This window comes from Salvelinus namaycush, chromosome 21 (assembly GCF_016432855.1).
Source record: "Salvelinus namaycush isolate Seneca chromosome 21, SaNama_1.0, whole genome shotgun sequence".
In the NCBI taxonomy this organism is placed as follows: Eukaryota; Metazoa; Chordata; class Actinopteri; order Salmoniformes; family Salmonidae; genus Salvelinus; species Salvelinus namaycush.
Genome location: NC_052327.1, coordinates 2,576,028 through 2,593,325, shown reverse-complemented (window position 1 = coordinate 2,593,325; position 17,298 = coordinate 2,576,028). Strand labels below are relative to the sequence as shown.

General features: G+C 39.9%; 1 protein-coding gene across 1 annotated transcript in view; it reads left to right on the top strand.

The window, feature by feature from the left end:
- The window catches only part of LOC120066539 (membrane-associated guanylate kinase, WW and PDZ domain-containing protein 2-like), a 387,095-nt gene that overhangs the window by 114,741 nt on the left and 255,056 nt on the right, over positions 1 to 17,298 (top strand). The window contains exon 2 of the mRNA XM_039017962.1: positions 6,556 to 6,672. Within this exon, the coding sequence (XP_038873890.1) occupies positions 6,556 to 6,672 (117 nt within the window). The remainder of the gene's footprint in view (positions 1 to 6,555; positions 6,673 to 17,298) is intronic.

Sequence of the window (17,298 nt, the reverse complement as noted above, 5' to 3'; positions counted from 1 at the left end):
CTACCCTCTGTTGCGCCTTGAATGGAGGCTTGCTCAGCCCTCTGTTTCCTGTAGTCACCATACTGCCAGGTGTCTAACCTCCTCCCCATAGACTGTTTTATCATTGTCGGTGATCAGGCTTACCACTGTCGTGTCGTCGGCTTGAAACATGTAGGTATTACCAGTGGTGTAAAGTCCTTATTTAAGTAAAAATACTTTAACCTCTAACGAGTCACAAACCCGGATCCGGGACCCCCCCATCAAAAAAGCTGACTAGCATAGCCTAGCCTAAAGCCACAGGGATATCATATAATAAAATGTTCATGAAATCACAAGTCCAAGACACCAAATGAAAGATACACATCTTGTGAATCCAGCCATCATTTCTGATTTTTAAAATGTTTTACAGGGAAGACACAATATGTAAATCTATTAGCTAACCACGTTAGCAAAAGACACCACTTTTTTTACTCCACCCTTTTCTTACTGCATCAGTAGCTATCACAAATTCGACCAAATAAAGATATAAATAGCCACTAACCAAGAAACAACCTCATCAGATGACAGTCTGATAACATATGCTATACAATAAATATGTTTTGTTAGAAAAATGTGCATATTTCAGGTATAAATCATAGTTTACCATTGCAACCACCATCACAACTCACCAAAGCAACTAGAATAACTACAGAGACAATTGTGTATTAGCTAATTACTCATCATAAAACATTTCTTAAAAATACACAGCGTACAGCAAATTAAAGACAAAGATCTTGTGAATCCAGCCAATATTTCAGATTTTTTAAGTGTTTTACAGCGAAAACACAATATAGCGTTATATTAGCTTACCACAATAGCAAACATCACAACAGCATTGATTCAAGCCAAAATAGCGATAACGTATAAACCACCAAAATATATAAATTTTTTCACTAACCTTCTCAGAATTCTTCAGATGACAGTCCTATAACATCATATTACACAATGCATATAGAGTTTGTTCGAAAATGTGCATATTTAGCGCCACAAATCGTGGTTATACAATGAGAAAAGTAGCAAAGCTGCCCAGAAAATGTCAGGAGAAATCTTTGGAGGCACCTATTCTAATCAGTAACTATTCCAAAACTTGACTAAAAAATACAGGTCGGACAGCAATTGAAAGACATTAGTTCTTAATGCAATCGCTGGGTTACATTTTTAAAATTAACGTTACTTCAAAATACAGCGTGCGATAAAGCGAGGCTGCACTGCAATTAATGGCGGCTTATGCATTTGACATTTTTCAACAGAACAATGAATTATCAGCATAAATAGTTCTTACTTTTTGATGAACTCTCATCAGAATCTTGGGAAAGGTGTCCTTTGTCCAAAAGAATCGTTGCTAGGTTGTATAACGTCCTCTTCAACGTTGCAATTAGCAGTAAACATTAGCATGAGAGATAGAGATACCCAACCCCCTAGAACGCCAGGAAATGAAATACCCGAAAATCGCAATATACTGACAAACTGATATAATTCGGTTTAAAATAACAAGATTATGATGTCTTTAAAGCCTATATCGAATAAAAACACAGCCGGAAATTTCTAAGATCTATAACCGATGGTTCTACTACAATATGCCAAGGTCCTCAGTGCGTCAGAGCGAAGAGGGAAAAGAACAGACACGTCTTTGCCAAGTGATTTATAACCTTTGAGATCTACGTAGAGACTCCATTTCAAGTCTCCCTATTCGCTAACATCCAGGGGAAGGCGTATGCAGTGCATCTCAACCAATAGAAGACAGGCAGATTTATACACAGGTCTCAGAGCAGCTTGCAAAATGTGGCACTCACATTCACATAGGAAAATTGCTCTAAGTCCAGTTCTGTTTCACTCACAGATATAATTCAAACGGTTTTAGAAACTAGAGAGTGTTTTCTATCCAATAGTAATAATAATATGCATATTGTACGAGCAAGAATTGAGTACGAGGCAGTTTAATTTGGGAACGTCATTATTACAAAGTGCTAACAGCTCCCCCTATTGACAAGAAGTTTTTAAAGTCATTTTTTATGGTATCTGTACTTTACTATTTATATTGTTGACCACTTTTACTCCAATACTTTCCTGAAGAAAATAATACTTTTTACTCCATACTTTTTCCCTGACACCCAAAAGTACTTGTTACAAATGCTTAGCAGGATAGGACAATGGTCCAATTCACACACGTCAAGAGAACATCCCTGGTCAACCCTACTGCCTCTTATCTGGCAGACTCACCAAACACAAATGCTTTGTTTGCAAATTATGTCTGAGTGTTAGAGTATGCCCCTGGCTCTCCGTAAATTTAAAAAACAAGAAAATAGTGTTGTCTGGTTTGCTTAATATAATGAATGTGAAATGATTTATACTTTTGATACTTAAGTATATTTAAATCCAAATACTTTTGGACTTTTACTCAAGTAGTATTTTACTGTGACTTTCACTTTTAATTTAGTAATTTTCTATTTAAGTATCTTTACTTTTATTCAAGTATGACAATTGGGTACTTTTTCCACCACTGGGTATTACAGACTGGGTCAGGGAGAGGTTGAAAATTGTCAGTGAAGACACTCTTGCCAGCTGGTCAGCGCATGCTCTGAGTATGTGTCCTGATAATCCGTCTGGCCATGCGGCCTTGTGAATGTTAAGGTCTTACTCACATCGGCTAAGGAGAGCATGATTACACAGTCGTCCGGAACAGCTAGTGCTCTCACGCATGGTTCAGTGTTGCATGCCTCGAAGTGAGCATAGAAGGCATTTAGCTTGTCTGGTATGCTTGCGTCACAGGGAAGCTCGCGGCTGGGTTTCCCTTTGTTATCGGTGGTAGTTTGCAAGCCAAATGAGCAGCAGAGTAGTAGGATTTAAATCAAAGTCCTGTATTGATGCTTTGCCTGTTTGATGGTTTGTCAGAGGGTGTAGTGGGATTTTTTTATGAGCGTCCGGGTTATTGTCCCGCTCCTTGAAAGCGGCCGCTCTAGCCTTTAGCTCCGTGTGGATGAACTGTGTGGACAATGTAGCAAATGCACTTATTAATGAAGCCGGTGACTGATGTGGTATACTCCTCAATGCCATCGGATGAGTCCGGTTACATATTCCAGTCTGTGCTAGCGAAACAGTCCTGTAGCTTAGCATCCGCTTCATCGGACCACTTCCGTATTGAGCGCGTCATTGGTACTTCCTGTAGGAGTTTTTGCTCGTCGGCATGAATCAGAATTATGGTCAGACTTACCAAATGGAGGATGAGGAAGAGCTTGGTATGTGTTTATGTGTGTTTAGTTAAGGTGATAGAGTTTATTCGCCTAAAGTTGCACAGGTGGCATGCTGGTAGAAATAAGGTAAAACAGATTCCATTTTTCCTGCGTAAAAAATCACCAGCTCTGGGAGCGTGGCTCTGTATGAACATTTTCTTGCTTGCTTATGGCCCTACAGTTTACAGCTCATGGACTGCGGCCATAGTGCCAGCATCGGTTTGTGGTGTAAATAGACAGCTATGAAAAATATAGAAGACTACCCCTTATCATGAGGTATTCTAACTCAGGCGAGCAGAACCTCAAGACTTCTTTAATATTAGAGATTGCGCAACAGCTGTTAAAAAAGGGACACACAACGCCCCCCTTGAGCTTACCCGACGCTGACATTCTATCCGTCTGATGTATAGGAAAAACAGCTAGAATATTATATGTACTGTATATGTTTAGTGGCACCTTTCCTGCGATGTAAATTGTCATAATTTCTGCACTGTCATGTTGGCAAGCTCAGGTTATTTTCTTTTTGCTAGCTTGTGATAAAAATGGTGTTCTTTATTTGTATCCATTTGCGTGAATGGATACGAGAAACAGAATGTTACAGTTCTTCAGGTCCTGTTGATAGGATAATTGCGAAAGGAGCTCGTCCAGATTGTTCTCCAGTGACTGTGCATTCGCCAATAGAATAGAGGGTAGAAGCGGTTTATTTACTCACAGCAGTAGTTTCATCAGGCTGCCCACACTTCGGCCTCTATATTGCTGTCTCGGGCCTGGTCCGGGGTGAGGCAGTATGCCCTGCGTTGCCGACTCATTGAAGTACAAATCTTCTGTAACGTGTATGCTGGGAGTCGGGACGCAAGTTCAGGGAGTGTATTAAATAACTAAATGAACAAAACAAGAAACATGGGTAGCGTACATACATGAACACTGGAACAGAAACAATAACGCCTAGGGAAAGAACCAAAGGTAGTGACATATATAGGGAAGGTAATCAGGCAGGTGATGGAGTCCAGGTGAGTCTGATGAGGCGCTGGTGCACCTAAGTGGTGTGCGTAATAATGAACAGCCTGGTGACCTTGAGCGCCGGAGAAGGAGTATACGTGACATTTTCATCCAAATTGAGGTTAGTAATTGCCTTTTTATGGTCAGAACCTATTTTTGGTCATAGGAAAGATGGTGGAAACATTATGTACAAAAATAGCAGAACTGGTCAGGAGCCCGTAAAACAGATGCTATGCATTCCAGTGCTATTCTTTTCAGATAAGGTTCAGGATTTTTTTGTATAATTTTTTATTTAACCTTTATTTAACTAGGCAAGTCAGATAATTAAGAAAAAAATATTATTTACAATGACGGCCTACACTGGCCAAAGCTGGGTCAATTGTGTGCCGCCCTATGGGACTCCCAATCACGGCCGGTTGTGATACAGCCTGGATTCAAACAAGAGAGTCTGTAGTGACGCCTCTAGGACTGAGATGCTGTTCTGCCCTCACAATGTGTAAGCTACAAAGTTTGGCAGTTTCAAAGTTTGGCTTTCCAATAAAGAATCAGGGTGCCGTTAACTGGTGCCGTTAAGAATCTTTAGTAGAAGATATTTTGTTTGTAAAACTGTAACAGATACAGAAAGGAGAAAATGTATTAGAAAATTAACTATATACATTCACGCAAATGGATACAAATAAAGAACAGCATTTTTATCACAAGCTAGCAACAAGAAAATAACCTGAACTTGCCAACATGACCGTGCAGAAATGATGACAATTTACATCACGGGAAAGGTGCCACTAAACATATACACACAATCTAAGTGTCCATATAGCTTAATAACTATACTTTAGCTCTGTCACAAGAGGTATCTGAACACTTAAAATAGTTATATACATCCAAAACCCAAAGAAGCTAAATTCCGTCACGAAATGTTAGCTAGCATGCTAACACACACTGTTAAGTGAATGGGAGATAGTTAGCGCAATTAGCTTAGCATCATCGGAACTTATTTATTTTTATTTTTAAACATCAATATTCTAGAAACGCAATTTGAATTAGCAAAAGTTTGTCCTAATAACTTAAAGTACTTACAGACTTATCTTTAACCAAGGCCTAGCAAGATGGAAACATATAACAAGTCTGTCTGTTGTTGTTGCTCGGATTGTTCTGATAGGAAATAGCTCTGCACAGATGTTAACGAATTAAAAGCTACAGTACCCAACTTCCCCACTAGATGACAACATAGGACAATATAATAATTGGTACAGAAGTACAGCTATCGGAACAGATGCAGTGCCTTAGACCGCTGCGCCTCAAAAGGCGAGGGGTTGTGGTGACATGAACGTGGAAGATGGTGAATGAAGGCTTAACAAACCATCGTTAAAGCTGATGTAGCTATACATTTCAGGCCAAAAGATGTGCTCTGGTGTGTTGGATTTATGAAATGGTCATGTTCTTATTTGCCAATGAGTGTTCGTTGTTCTAGAAGGGAGGAGCGAAAACTCGCAGACACATGGCCCTCCAGAAATTGAGTTTGACACCCCTGGTTTACACCATACACCACCCCTCTCACACAAATGTCTCCACATAACAAGTGTTTTCGCTCCTCCATTGTACTTGATTGATCACTTAAGGTCATTGATTAGTTATGAACTCCCCCCCCTGGTTGTCTAGGTCTTAATTTGACATGAATGGCAACTCTGGTGTACACTATGAAGTCTTACTAGGGTTTGTCATGTGGAGATGTAGGGATTAAGCTAAACACTGGCAAATAAAGAGACTCAATGCACTCTGTCGGACTCTGTGCTCTATATCATTAGTGAGATGTGTAATAGGCCTCTGTCCTTGTCCCTTTTGTCTTTGTACACATCACAGCCCGCTGAGCATGTTGAGCCCAAGGTGATTACACTATTAGAAAAAAAGATTCTATCTAGAACCTAAAATGGTTCCAGGTATAAAAATTGGTTCCAGGTATAACCCTTTTGGTTCCAGGTAGAACCCTTTTGGGTTCCATGAAGAACCCTTTCCTTAGAGGGTTCAACCTGGAACCAAAAAGGGTTCTACCTTAAACCATAAATGGTTCTACCTGGAACCAAAAAGGGTTCTCCTATGGGGACAGCCAAATAACCCCCTTGGAATCTTTTTTTCTGAGAGTGTACTAGTTCACACAATTACTGTGATGTGTATGTATGTCTTCCACACATGTTTTGTGTGTCTGTTTGTGTGTGTGTGCGTCTGCTTGCCTGAGGGCCTGCATCCACGTGTGTGTTTTAGATTGCATTTTAACCTTGTCTGTTTGTTTATGGTGTTTGTGTGTGTGTAGGAGGCGTGGTGGATAAGGACCTTCGGCACTACCTCAACCTGCACTTCTCCAAGGGCTCCGTGGACCACGACCACCAGCAGATTATCAGAGACAACCTCTACCTCCGCACCGTGCCCTGTGAGTCAACACACACGCACGCATGCACACATACAGTCACTCAGTCATTCACTCCCTCACCCCTCAACCCACCTTAGAGAGAAGTTGCTTGGTTGTTATGACCTACCTCTGCACTTGACCCCTGACCATAGCAGAACATTAGGAATGCATTTCATTATTCCTCCTCTCCTTGGGCTTTCCCTCAATCTCTCCTTGAAATTATACAACTCGACAGGTAGAGGCCAGATCCCTGTAGGCATCCTACATATCCCTTTCAAATGACCTGTGTTGAGGTGTTTCTCTTCTCTGTATTCATCAATGATGTCGCTCTTGCTGCTGGTGATTCTCTGATCCACCTCTACGCAGATGACACCATTCTGTATACTTCTGGCCCTTCTTTGTACACTGTGTTAACTAACCTCCAGACGAGCTTCAATGCCATACAACTCTCCTTCCGTGGCCTTCAACTGCTCTTAAATGCAAGTAAAACTAAATGCATGCTCTTCAACCGATCACTGCCCGCACGTCCAGCATCACTACTCTGGACGGTTCTGACTTAGAATATGTGGAAACTACAAATACCTAGGTGTCTGGTTAGACTGTAAACTCTCCTTCCAGACTCACATTAAGCATCTCCAATCCAAAATGAAATCTAGAATCGGCTTCCTATTTCGCAACAAAGCAACCTTCACTTATGCTGCCAAACATGCCCTGTAAAACTGACCATCCTACCGATCCTCGACTTAGGCAATGTAATTTATAAAATAGCCTCCAACACTCTACTCAGCATATTGGATGCAGTCTATCACAGTGCCATCCGTTTTGTCACCAAAGCCCCATATACTACCCACCACTGCGACCTGTACACTCTTGTTGGCTGGCCCTCGCTTCATACTCATCACCAAACGCACTGGCTCCAGGTCATCTAAAAGTCTCTGCTAGGTAAAGCCCCGCGTTATCTCAGCTCACTGGTCACCATAGCAGCACCCACTCGTAGCACAGGCTCCAGCAAGTATATCTCACTGGTCACCCCCAAAGCCAATTCCTCCTTTGGCCGCCTTCCCTTCCAGTTCTCTGCTGCCAACGACTGGAACAAACTGCAAAAATCACTGAAGCTGGAGACTCATATCTCCCTCACTAGCTTTAAGCACCAGCTGTCAGAGCGGCTCACAGATCACTGCACCTGTACATAGCCCATCTGTAAACAGCCCATCCAATAGCCTCATCCCCATACTGTATTTATTTATTTATCTTGCTCCTTTGCACCCCAATATCTCTACTTGCACATTCATCTTCTGCACATCTACCATTCCAGTGTTTAATTGCTATTTTGTATTTACTTCGCCACCATGGCATATTTATTGCCCTTATCTTACCTCATTTGCACTCACTGTATTTAGACTTTTTGTTTTCTTTTTTTCTACTGTATTATTGACTGTATGTTTTGTATATTCCATGTGTAACTCTGTGTTGTTGTATGTTTTCGAACTGCTATGCTTTCTTGGCCAGGTCGCAGTTGCAAATGAGAACTTGTTCTCAACTAGCCTACCTGGTTAATTTTATTGCTTTTCTGACTTTCGTGACCAAGCTAATTTGCTGCTAGCTGTTCGTAATGTTTTGTCTACTGATCGATAAACTCACACAAATGCTTGGATTGCTTTCGCTGTAAAGCATATTTTCAAAATCTGACACGACAGGTGGATTAACAACAAGCTAAGCTGTGTTTTGCTATATTGCACTTGTGATTTCATGAAATACATTTTTTGGGGTAATTATTCTTGAATTTGGCGCTCTGCAATTCAGTGGATGTTGACGAAAATGATCCCGCTAAAGGGATCTGTGCGCCAAGAGGTTAACCTCTTGAAGCTAGGGGGCACTATTTTTTTATGTTTGGAAAAATAACGTTCCCAAAGTAAACGGCCTATTTCTCAGGCCCAGATGCTAGAATATGCATATAGTTGACAGATTAGGATAGAAAACACTCTAAAGTTTCCAAAACTGTCAAAATATTGTCTGTGAGTATAACAGAACTGATTTTGCAGGTGAAAACCTGAGGAAATCCAACCAGGAAGTGCCTCTTATTTTGAGAAAATCCCTGTTCCATTGCTTGCCTTTCCTCCATTTAAAGGGATATCACCAGATTCCTTTTCCAATGGCTTCTACAGGGTGTGAACAGTCTTTAGACACAGTTTCAAGCTTTTATTCTGAAAAATGAGCAAGATTTTTCACATCGCGTCAGTGGATAGCCAGATGTCCTTCCATTAGTTCATGTGCGCCACAGTGATAGCTCGACATTTTCTTTCTCTCTAGTATTGAATAGTTTACCGTCCGGTTGAAATATTATCGATTATTTATGTTAAAAACAACCTGAGGATTGATTATAAAAAACGGTTGACATGTTTCTACAAACTTTACGGATACTATTTGGAATTTTCGTCTGCCCTTCATGACTTGCACGAGCCTGTGGATTACTAAACATAACGCGCCAACCAAATGGAGGTTTTTGTATATAAAAATAATCTTTATCGAACAAAAGGAACATTTATTGTGTAACTGGGAGTCTCGTGAGTGCAAACATCTGAAGATCATCAAAGGTAAGCGATTAAATAAAGGTGAAATAAAATAAATAAATAAAAGGTGTGTCTATTGAGATACACCCGCCCTGTGTTTGAGATTAAGTTAGGTATGGTGAGACAATCTAAATGCACCTGACCTGTGTTTGAGGTGAGGTGTGGTGAGACTATTGAGATGCACCCAACCTGTGCTTGAGGTGAGATTATTGAAATGTACCTAACCTATGTTTGAGATGAGACTATTGAGATGCACCCAGCATCTGTGGGCTCTTATTGGCTGATTGACAACATACAGGCCATTTTTTGTGTATTTTCAGTGTTGTTTCTAAGTTGGTTAAAGCTTGATGTACTACTTGACAGTTCTCTTTGTTTGATATCGAACAGGCTGTCTCTGAAATGTCACCATGTTACCAGTATAGTGCACTACTTATGTTAATTTTGGGGGGAATGTGGTGCCATTTCAGATGCGCTCTATGTTAGAGTCCTGCCCTGCTCCGGGCCATATCAATTCCAAGACCCCCGACACCCGACACCCGACATCAGGACAGATTTTTTTACGCAACCCGAACTAACCCGCATAGAATTGTTCTGAGAGCCCATTACCCCGCAAAAAACATCAATGTATTTTGCTAATAGTTTTTATAACTCCAGGTTTTTCTGCATGTCAACTTTATTTTCAAGTAGTAGATGTACTTTATGCAATAGCAGTAGTGTAAATGAATGATAATGAACAATTGTTTTCGTACCTTAATCCATCTATTTATCCATCTTCTACCAACACACACTCTTCCCTTCCAAATGCTCTCCCTTTCGATGCAGCATTATTTGTACAGTGCATAACTGTGTATATGTATTGATATGTAGGCTACGTGTGCCTTTAAAAAACAAAAATATGTAGTTCTGTCCTTGAGCTGTTCTTGTCTATTAATGTTCTGTGTTATGTCATGTTTCATGTTTTGTGTGGACCCCAGGAAGAGTAGCTGATGCTTTTGCAACAGCTAATGGTGAACCTAATAAAATACCAAATACCAACTCTGCATGTTCTCCGGTTTGTAAAGAGTAAAAAATATGCTACAATCCGACCTGAATTGCCACTCTGTCTGCTGAACGAATGTGAACGAGTGTGGATATTTACAGTGAGTTCCAAAAGTATCTGGACATTCACAAGATGTTTGCTTTGGCTCTGTATTCCAGCACTGTGGATTTGAAATGATAAAATGACTATGAGGTTAAAGTGCAGATGCACAAATATTATACCCCCCAAAAATACTAACTTCACCTGTCATTGTAATGGTGAGAGGTTTGCATGCTTTAGGGGTATGATATGTGTTCTTCTGTAACTTTCTCACTCATCATTATTCATGTTGAAATTAGCTAGGCTAGTGAACTTCAAGTCTGTGTGCATGGGACAGAGGCATGAGCACTGCGTGTTTGTTTTTTTCTGGTTGCTAGGCACCAAACACTATGGTGAGTGGGCTGCCTACAGCTACAGCTGCAGCAGAGGAGACTAACTAAAACATTAGTTTGTTTCATCACACTTGATACTCATGCCTTGTTCAAAACATCTGGGAACTCGGAAATCTCTGCCTTCCGCCTTCAGTGTGTTCAAGACAACTGTGAACTCTGAAAAAACCGAGCTCTGACTGGGAAAAATTGTTGAATGGTCATCTAACTCAGAATTCCAATTCGGAAACTCAGCCACCGTTCTAGAGCTCCAACTTTCTGACCTGAAGATCACTGACGTCGTGATTTGACCTATATATATTTGTTGAGTTCCCAAATGTCTTTAAAGCACCATTGTGATCTGATTTACTCTTGATCAGAAAGCCTGAAAGTGCGCTTTATATACCTCAAGCTATCCCTCAGAGTACATCTCAGAGGGCATCATTATTTTCCTTCACACATTGTTCAATTTACGTGATTAACAACGAAATAGGCTAAAAAACAGCCTAATGCATGGCTGGCTACTACTGCTTGCATTCCCTCCAGACACAGATTTCGATGAAAGTAAGGCTAATTTGATTGCCCCATAGATTGTTTCACTTTTGAGAGGAGCAAAACGTTTCTCTCCCGACACTTACGCAACAACATTTGTACAATCAAAATAAACTATCTACATTTGTCATTTTATTTTCTAATGACCTGTCGCTTTGTAAACATTCCTGAGTGAGAAGAAATAATAATAATAGCAAGCATGGGCTCGGATCATGACATAACGACAGACGTCGTCAGCAATGGAATAATTATACAGACAGACAAAGTAGGCCTACTAAACAACACCAAGTAGACAACAAAATGGTCTCAGCAAAGTCAAGTCAACAGAATTTTACTAGATTCACAACAACTGACTAGCTACGGATTCTGATTCAAACACAATGTTTGGAGAAGGGCCTGAGATGATTGACTGTGAGTAGAACAGTGCGTGCGTGTGTCTGTCTATGAGAGCAGAGGGAGAGCGGCTTCTTCTAAACCAATCGTTGCAGCAGGCTCAAGCGATACCCCGCCCATTTCTTTACAGACAGAAGAACTAGCCAATAGTTGTTTAGAACACACAGCGCTTCATACTGTTTGAGTGAAATAAAGATGTGAGCTGGCAGCTGAAAGACACTTTTTTTCAGATTACAGATAATTACAAAAAATACTCGTGTCATAACCGTATTCGGAAAATTCTCCATATCTGTTACAATACTCGTTTTGTCCGAGTACTCAGCACACCCCTACAGGACTACTATGTAATGCTTTGTTGGTTATGAGGGAGTCATCCATGTGTGAAGACTACTCTGGTTATACATACAAAGCCATAGAAAATACCTACCTACAAGAGGACAGAGCTTCTAACAAGAGTTTCAGGGCAAAGAATGTGTTGAATGCTCTAGAAATTCTATATAAATCCTTAATGCCATCTACTGTATCTTACTGTCTCTGTCTGTGTCTCTCTCTCTCTCTCGCTCCTTCACTCATCCTGGAGATCAGCTCTCAGCATGTGGTTTCCACGGCAACTAGCCTCTCATTTCCAGGCCTGCGTTGCCATGACGCCCTGCCCCCAACTGCACACAGACCATGCACATTGCTAAGACACACACACAGCGGTCACACACGAAAGTCACACATGAGCATTGCTCACACAAACACAGGTGGAGATGCCATGTCATGGCTTTGATTGACATTTCATTGATTTTGTCCCGACCAGCACTTTGGTCTGTCAATATGCACACACACACACACACACACACACACACATAGGACAATTTGACGTTAAAATAATTTAGCTGAGTCTCAGATCTTTCACTTAAAAAGTATGCAAAAAACAACAACATTGATTTCAAAGTCAATGACAAATTTTTACAATTTACACAGAACATTTTACAAAAACACAGTAAAATCTCCCTATGTTTTTTATGTGACCACGTTTTCCGAAAACTGTTAAATATCTGCTCCAAAATAAGATTCAAAGATGTCTGCAGAAAGAATGGGGTGTCAGCTAGCACATTATACCTTGACATAAAACAAATGTTTTTTGATTATGGAATTACAATAACTAAATTGGATTTACACCCAGCAATAACGGAATTTCATCATGGGTCCCTGATCTGCGCTATACAGAAATGCATAATTACAGACATGAATAATATTGTATTCATGGCGATGTAGCCTGAATAGGTGCACAATGGTACAAATATGTAATATCTTCCTTTGCATATGTTGATATTATTCTACATAGTGGCTATTATTTTAATGAGCTCTGCCCCCAAACAAGACCACATTTGCTGAATCAATCATAGACGTCTATGTTTCACAAGTTTGGACATCAAAGTACGGCACAGTAGTGCTCAGTAGAGTACAGTTAAGTTCCGTACAGTAAAGTACAGTACATCAGAGTTCAGTAGAGTACAGTACATTATACTTTTCTCAATTTTAGTGTGCTCTGCTGTACAGTACTGAACTCTACTCTATTCAACTCTACTGTACAGTACAGAAGTAACGTACAGAATAGGGCTGTACTGCACTGTACAGTATGGAACTATACTCTAGTTAACTCATTTTACTGTACTGTATTGTATTGTACTGTGCTCTACTGTGCTGTAATGTCCAAACTTGTGAAACATTGATGTCTATGATTGCTTCATATTTGGTTCGGACTATATTTGTAACATATCAAGGCCAGTCCAAACTCACCAAAAATCTACATCAGTGGATGTTGAAATCAAGTCCACACAGTAAGAATAAACGACATCTGCGGGCGTTGAAATCAAGCTCAGGGTGAACTGACCAAATTTCAACTACTTTTCAATGTCCATGGACGTTCGGTGCTCAGTGCTCAGTGGGTAGGATGCCGGTTACAGTAAATGGAAAGAGAGGAAGCTCATGTGTAGTTGTCAATATGATCCGGGAGAGAGAGAGAAGATAGAGAAAAAGGCAGACACTTTCTTTGACTGCCAGATGACAGATAAAATAAAGAAAAACCGTTATGAGATGGACATACTCATCTGCCAGTGGAAGGGAGGACTGTAATCAGGTGACCCAAATGTGGTTTGTGACTACCATGAATTCCCATTGTAGCCAATTAAATTGCAGTAATTCTGTTTCATATTTTTCTGAAATTCTGTTACTGATTTGGTAAATCAAACAGATAGTAGTAAAAACACTAACTAATTGGTAGGTCTACCTTGACATTTTACTTCTGTGAACTGTTTTATCTTTAATAAAAGATACAGTGCCTTCAGAAAGTATTCATACCCCTTGACTTATTCCACATTTTGTTGTGTTACAGCCTGAATTCAAAATGGAATAAATATATATTTTTCTCACACATCTACACACAATAACCCATAATAACAAAGTGAATTTTACTAATTTATTGAGAATGAAATACTGAAATATCTAAAGCATTCATACCCCTGAGTCAATACTTTGTGAAAGCACCATTGGCGCGATTACAGAGTTTTTTTGGTTAAGTCTCTAAGAGCTTTGCACACCTGGATTGTACAATATTTTCCATTATTCCTAAAAAATTATTCAAGCTCTGTCAAGTTAATTGTTGATCATTGCTAGACAGCCATTTTCATATATTCTAAGCGTTATCATGTTCCTCAATTATTCAGCACATTTCAGCTGTAGGCCATGTCGACACAGCACATGCTCAGGACGCACAGAGTGCACCCAGAGATATCTTAACGGGGACCAACTCTGTCATTTTTTGTTGTTGCCATATCTACTCACATAGAGATTGTTGATCACACATTCTCTACCGAAGCTCTCATATGGGCAGAGAAGGGGGGAAATGTTATAGCGGAACTTTGACATTCATAGTCGAGGCCTGATTTGGCAATGCAATGTGTGGATTACAGAATAAAGGTAGGAATTTTCATGTGAGACAGGAGTCAGGATTTTGGGTTTCAGTGGGATTGGGGCAGTAAGAAAACAGCCTAGGCTCTATATAAGGCTATATAAGGCTACTACGTGAGTCAATAGAGAAATAATACACTTAATATGAGCTACATTATTGCATGCTAAATGTTTCTAATCAGTGATAGATGAACCAACAAGCTACTACTTCCACTTGTTCAGCCAGAGATCAAGAATCCAAATATACAGACAGAGGTTCAGTGAAACAAAATCACATTTCTTGATTATCAGACAAGTCACACGCTTTTGGTCGGGAGTAGGACAGGCTTTTTTAAATAAAAATAAATAAATAAATGTGTATATATTAGTAAACTAGAATAAAGATGGTTGTTAGCACTCACCTCAATTTAGTAAGCATTTCACCAGCCTAATTGTTACCAAATATACAAATGGAGATTCAGTAAATGAAAAAATCTGACATTGATTGATTTACCTACAAAAGTCCCCCAAGCTTGTCTCAAAGCAGCGTGAGGACACTGTCCCAATCAAAACGGTGTTGAAATGATCATGTACTGTAGGTGACCACACACTACTATTGCTTAAAATTATCATAACGGTTGGATATGACTTTGGGAGTTTCAGTAGAAGCAAGAATTTGGTACATGCCTTCAATTGCATTAGCCTACTTCATTCCAATATGTAAGGTGAATTTTCCTATCTCTGCACTTTTTATAGGCCAAATGGCTGTTTCCTTGTCTCCTGACTCGCTGCCGCTGGTCTCCACTGCATTGTTCGTTCTCAACACCAGAATAAATCAATACAACATAGTGTTTTCTAGAAATTTTTTAGGTTTGGGCTCATTTAATTTCTGTGACATCGGGCCAGCCCTGGGCTGGGGCTTCAGTCCGGCAGCGTCAATTATGCGTGTGCTTTGAATTTTATGGAGACTTTGTGTGAAGTAAATATGCTATGCCAGGCAATGCCGTCGGGGGTACGCCAAATAAAAATGTGATTCACATAAAATGTCTAATTGAAAAATGAATAAAAATGTTTTTGAAAAATGTTTTCCACATTTTCAGACAGTCCATTTATATTTTCCAACAGGTCTATACATTTGGGTGAGGTTTTTTTCTTGCCTGAGTAGCCTCGTTTCACTGCCAAAAATTAAATTAAATCATGTAGTGTTCAGCGAAATAACAACACAATGTCAAATACAGGTAGCCTAGTAAAATAATTAACATCCAATCACATTATCCATTACTCTCTCGCGGGAATTTCACGAATGGTCCGTATGTAGCGAAACGTAGCTGGTGCTCATTCTGTTTGCTCAAAAATTGATAAATGGTTTAAAAAAAGTAAGGCCTGCATCCATAGACACACATGCCAGATCTACTGGTAGTACTGCTGCTGGTAGTATTGCACCTGTCAATGACACAAGTTATTCTGCTTCCACAAGCACATCCAATGCTGGCATCAGTAATTCTACATTTGTTGTTAGCCCAGCTAGCATGGACACTGACAGTTGTGAATCTGATGCAGCCAAAGAGCTACTGCCCCCTTACCCAGGAAAGTACAGATCAACAGACAGGGACGTTGGACCATCGAAGAGGCGCAAATATGATGAGAACTACATTGATTTGGGGTTCACCTATATTGGGAGTAGTGCCTTTCCTCAGCCACAGTGTGTTATATGTGCAAAAGTACCATCTCACAACTCGATGAAACCTTCACTCCTGCACAGTCATTTAGAAGCAAAACATGCCAATTTGAAAAATAAGCCACGGGAGTTTTTTGAGCGAGCATTAAGACGACTTTCGAGTAGTAAGACGTGTAAAAGCAACAGATACCATTAATAAGAAGGGGCTAGAAGCGTCTTATATGGTGAGCTACCGAGTTCCTAGGACAGGCAAGCCTCATACTATTGTGGAGGACTTAATTCTTCCTGCTGCCGTGGATATGGCTGGGACCATGCTTGGGGAAAAGGCCCAAAAAACGATACAGACAATGGCTTCCTCAAACAACACTGTTTCACGACGCATCAGTGACATGGCAGGAGATGTTTTGAAACAATTACTAAAGTAATAAATGAGTGCTAGCATGGTAACATGAATAAGTATATTTCATGCTAGAACCCAACAGTCCCTCATTTTTGATTAGTACCTCCTTACGGTTCAACATTATATAAACTTTGAAATTACTTATAAATGAACAGAAAATAAAACATAATTCATATTCTCAGTTGATGTATATGTTTACACCTCTGAGACGTATGGCCTCTGACTTATAGTCACACTATGAACACTCTAATTCCCGTCCTATTGTACAACCGAACCTTCGGGTTCCTAAGAGATTGAAAAGCAAAAGAAAACACAATATGACAAGTATTAGTAATGTGTTAAGCTATGCATAATCATGCAGTGTTCTCGGAAAATATTCCAACCTTTTGAATTTTTCCACATTTTGTTACGTTACAGCCTTATTCTAAAATTGATTAAATTGTTTTTTCCCTCAACAATCTATACACAATACCCCATAATGACAAAGCAAACAAGTTTTTTGACATTTTTGCACCTACGTTACATTTATATAAGTATTCAGACCCTTTAGTACTTTGTTGATGCACCCTCAGCAGAGATTACAGCCTCGAGTTTTCTTGGGTATGATGCTACAAGCTTGGCATACGTGTATTTTAGGGAGTTTCTCCCATTCTTCTCTGCAGATCATCTCA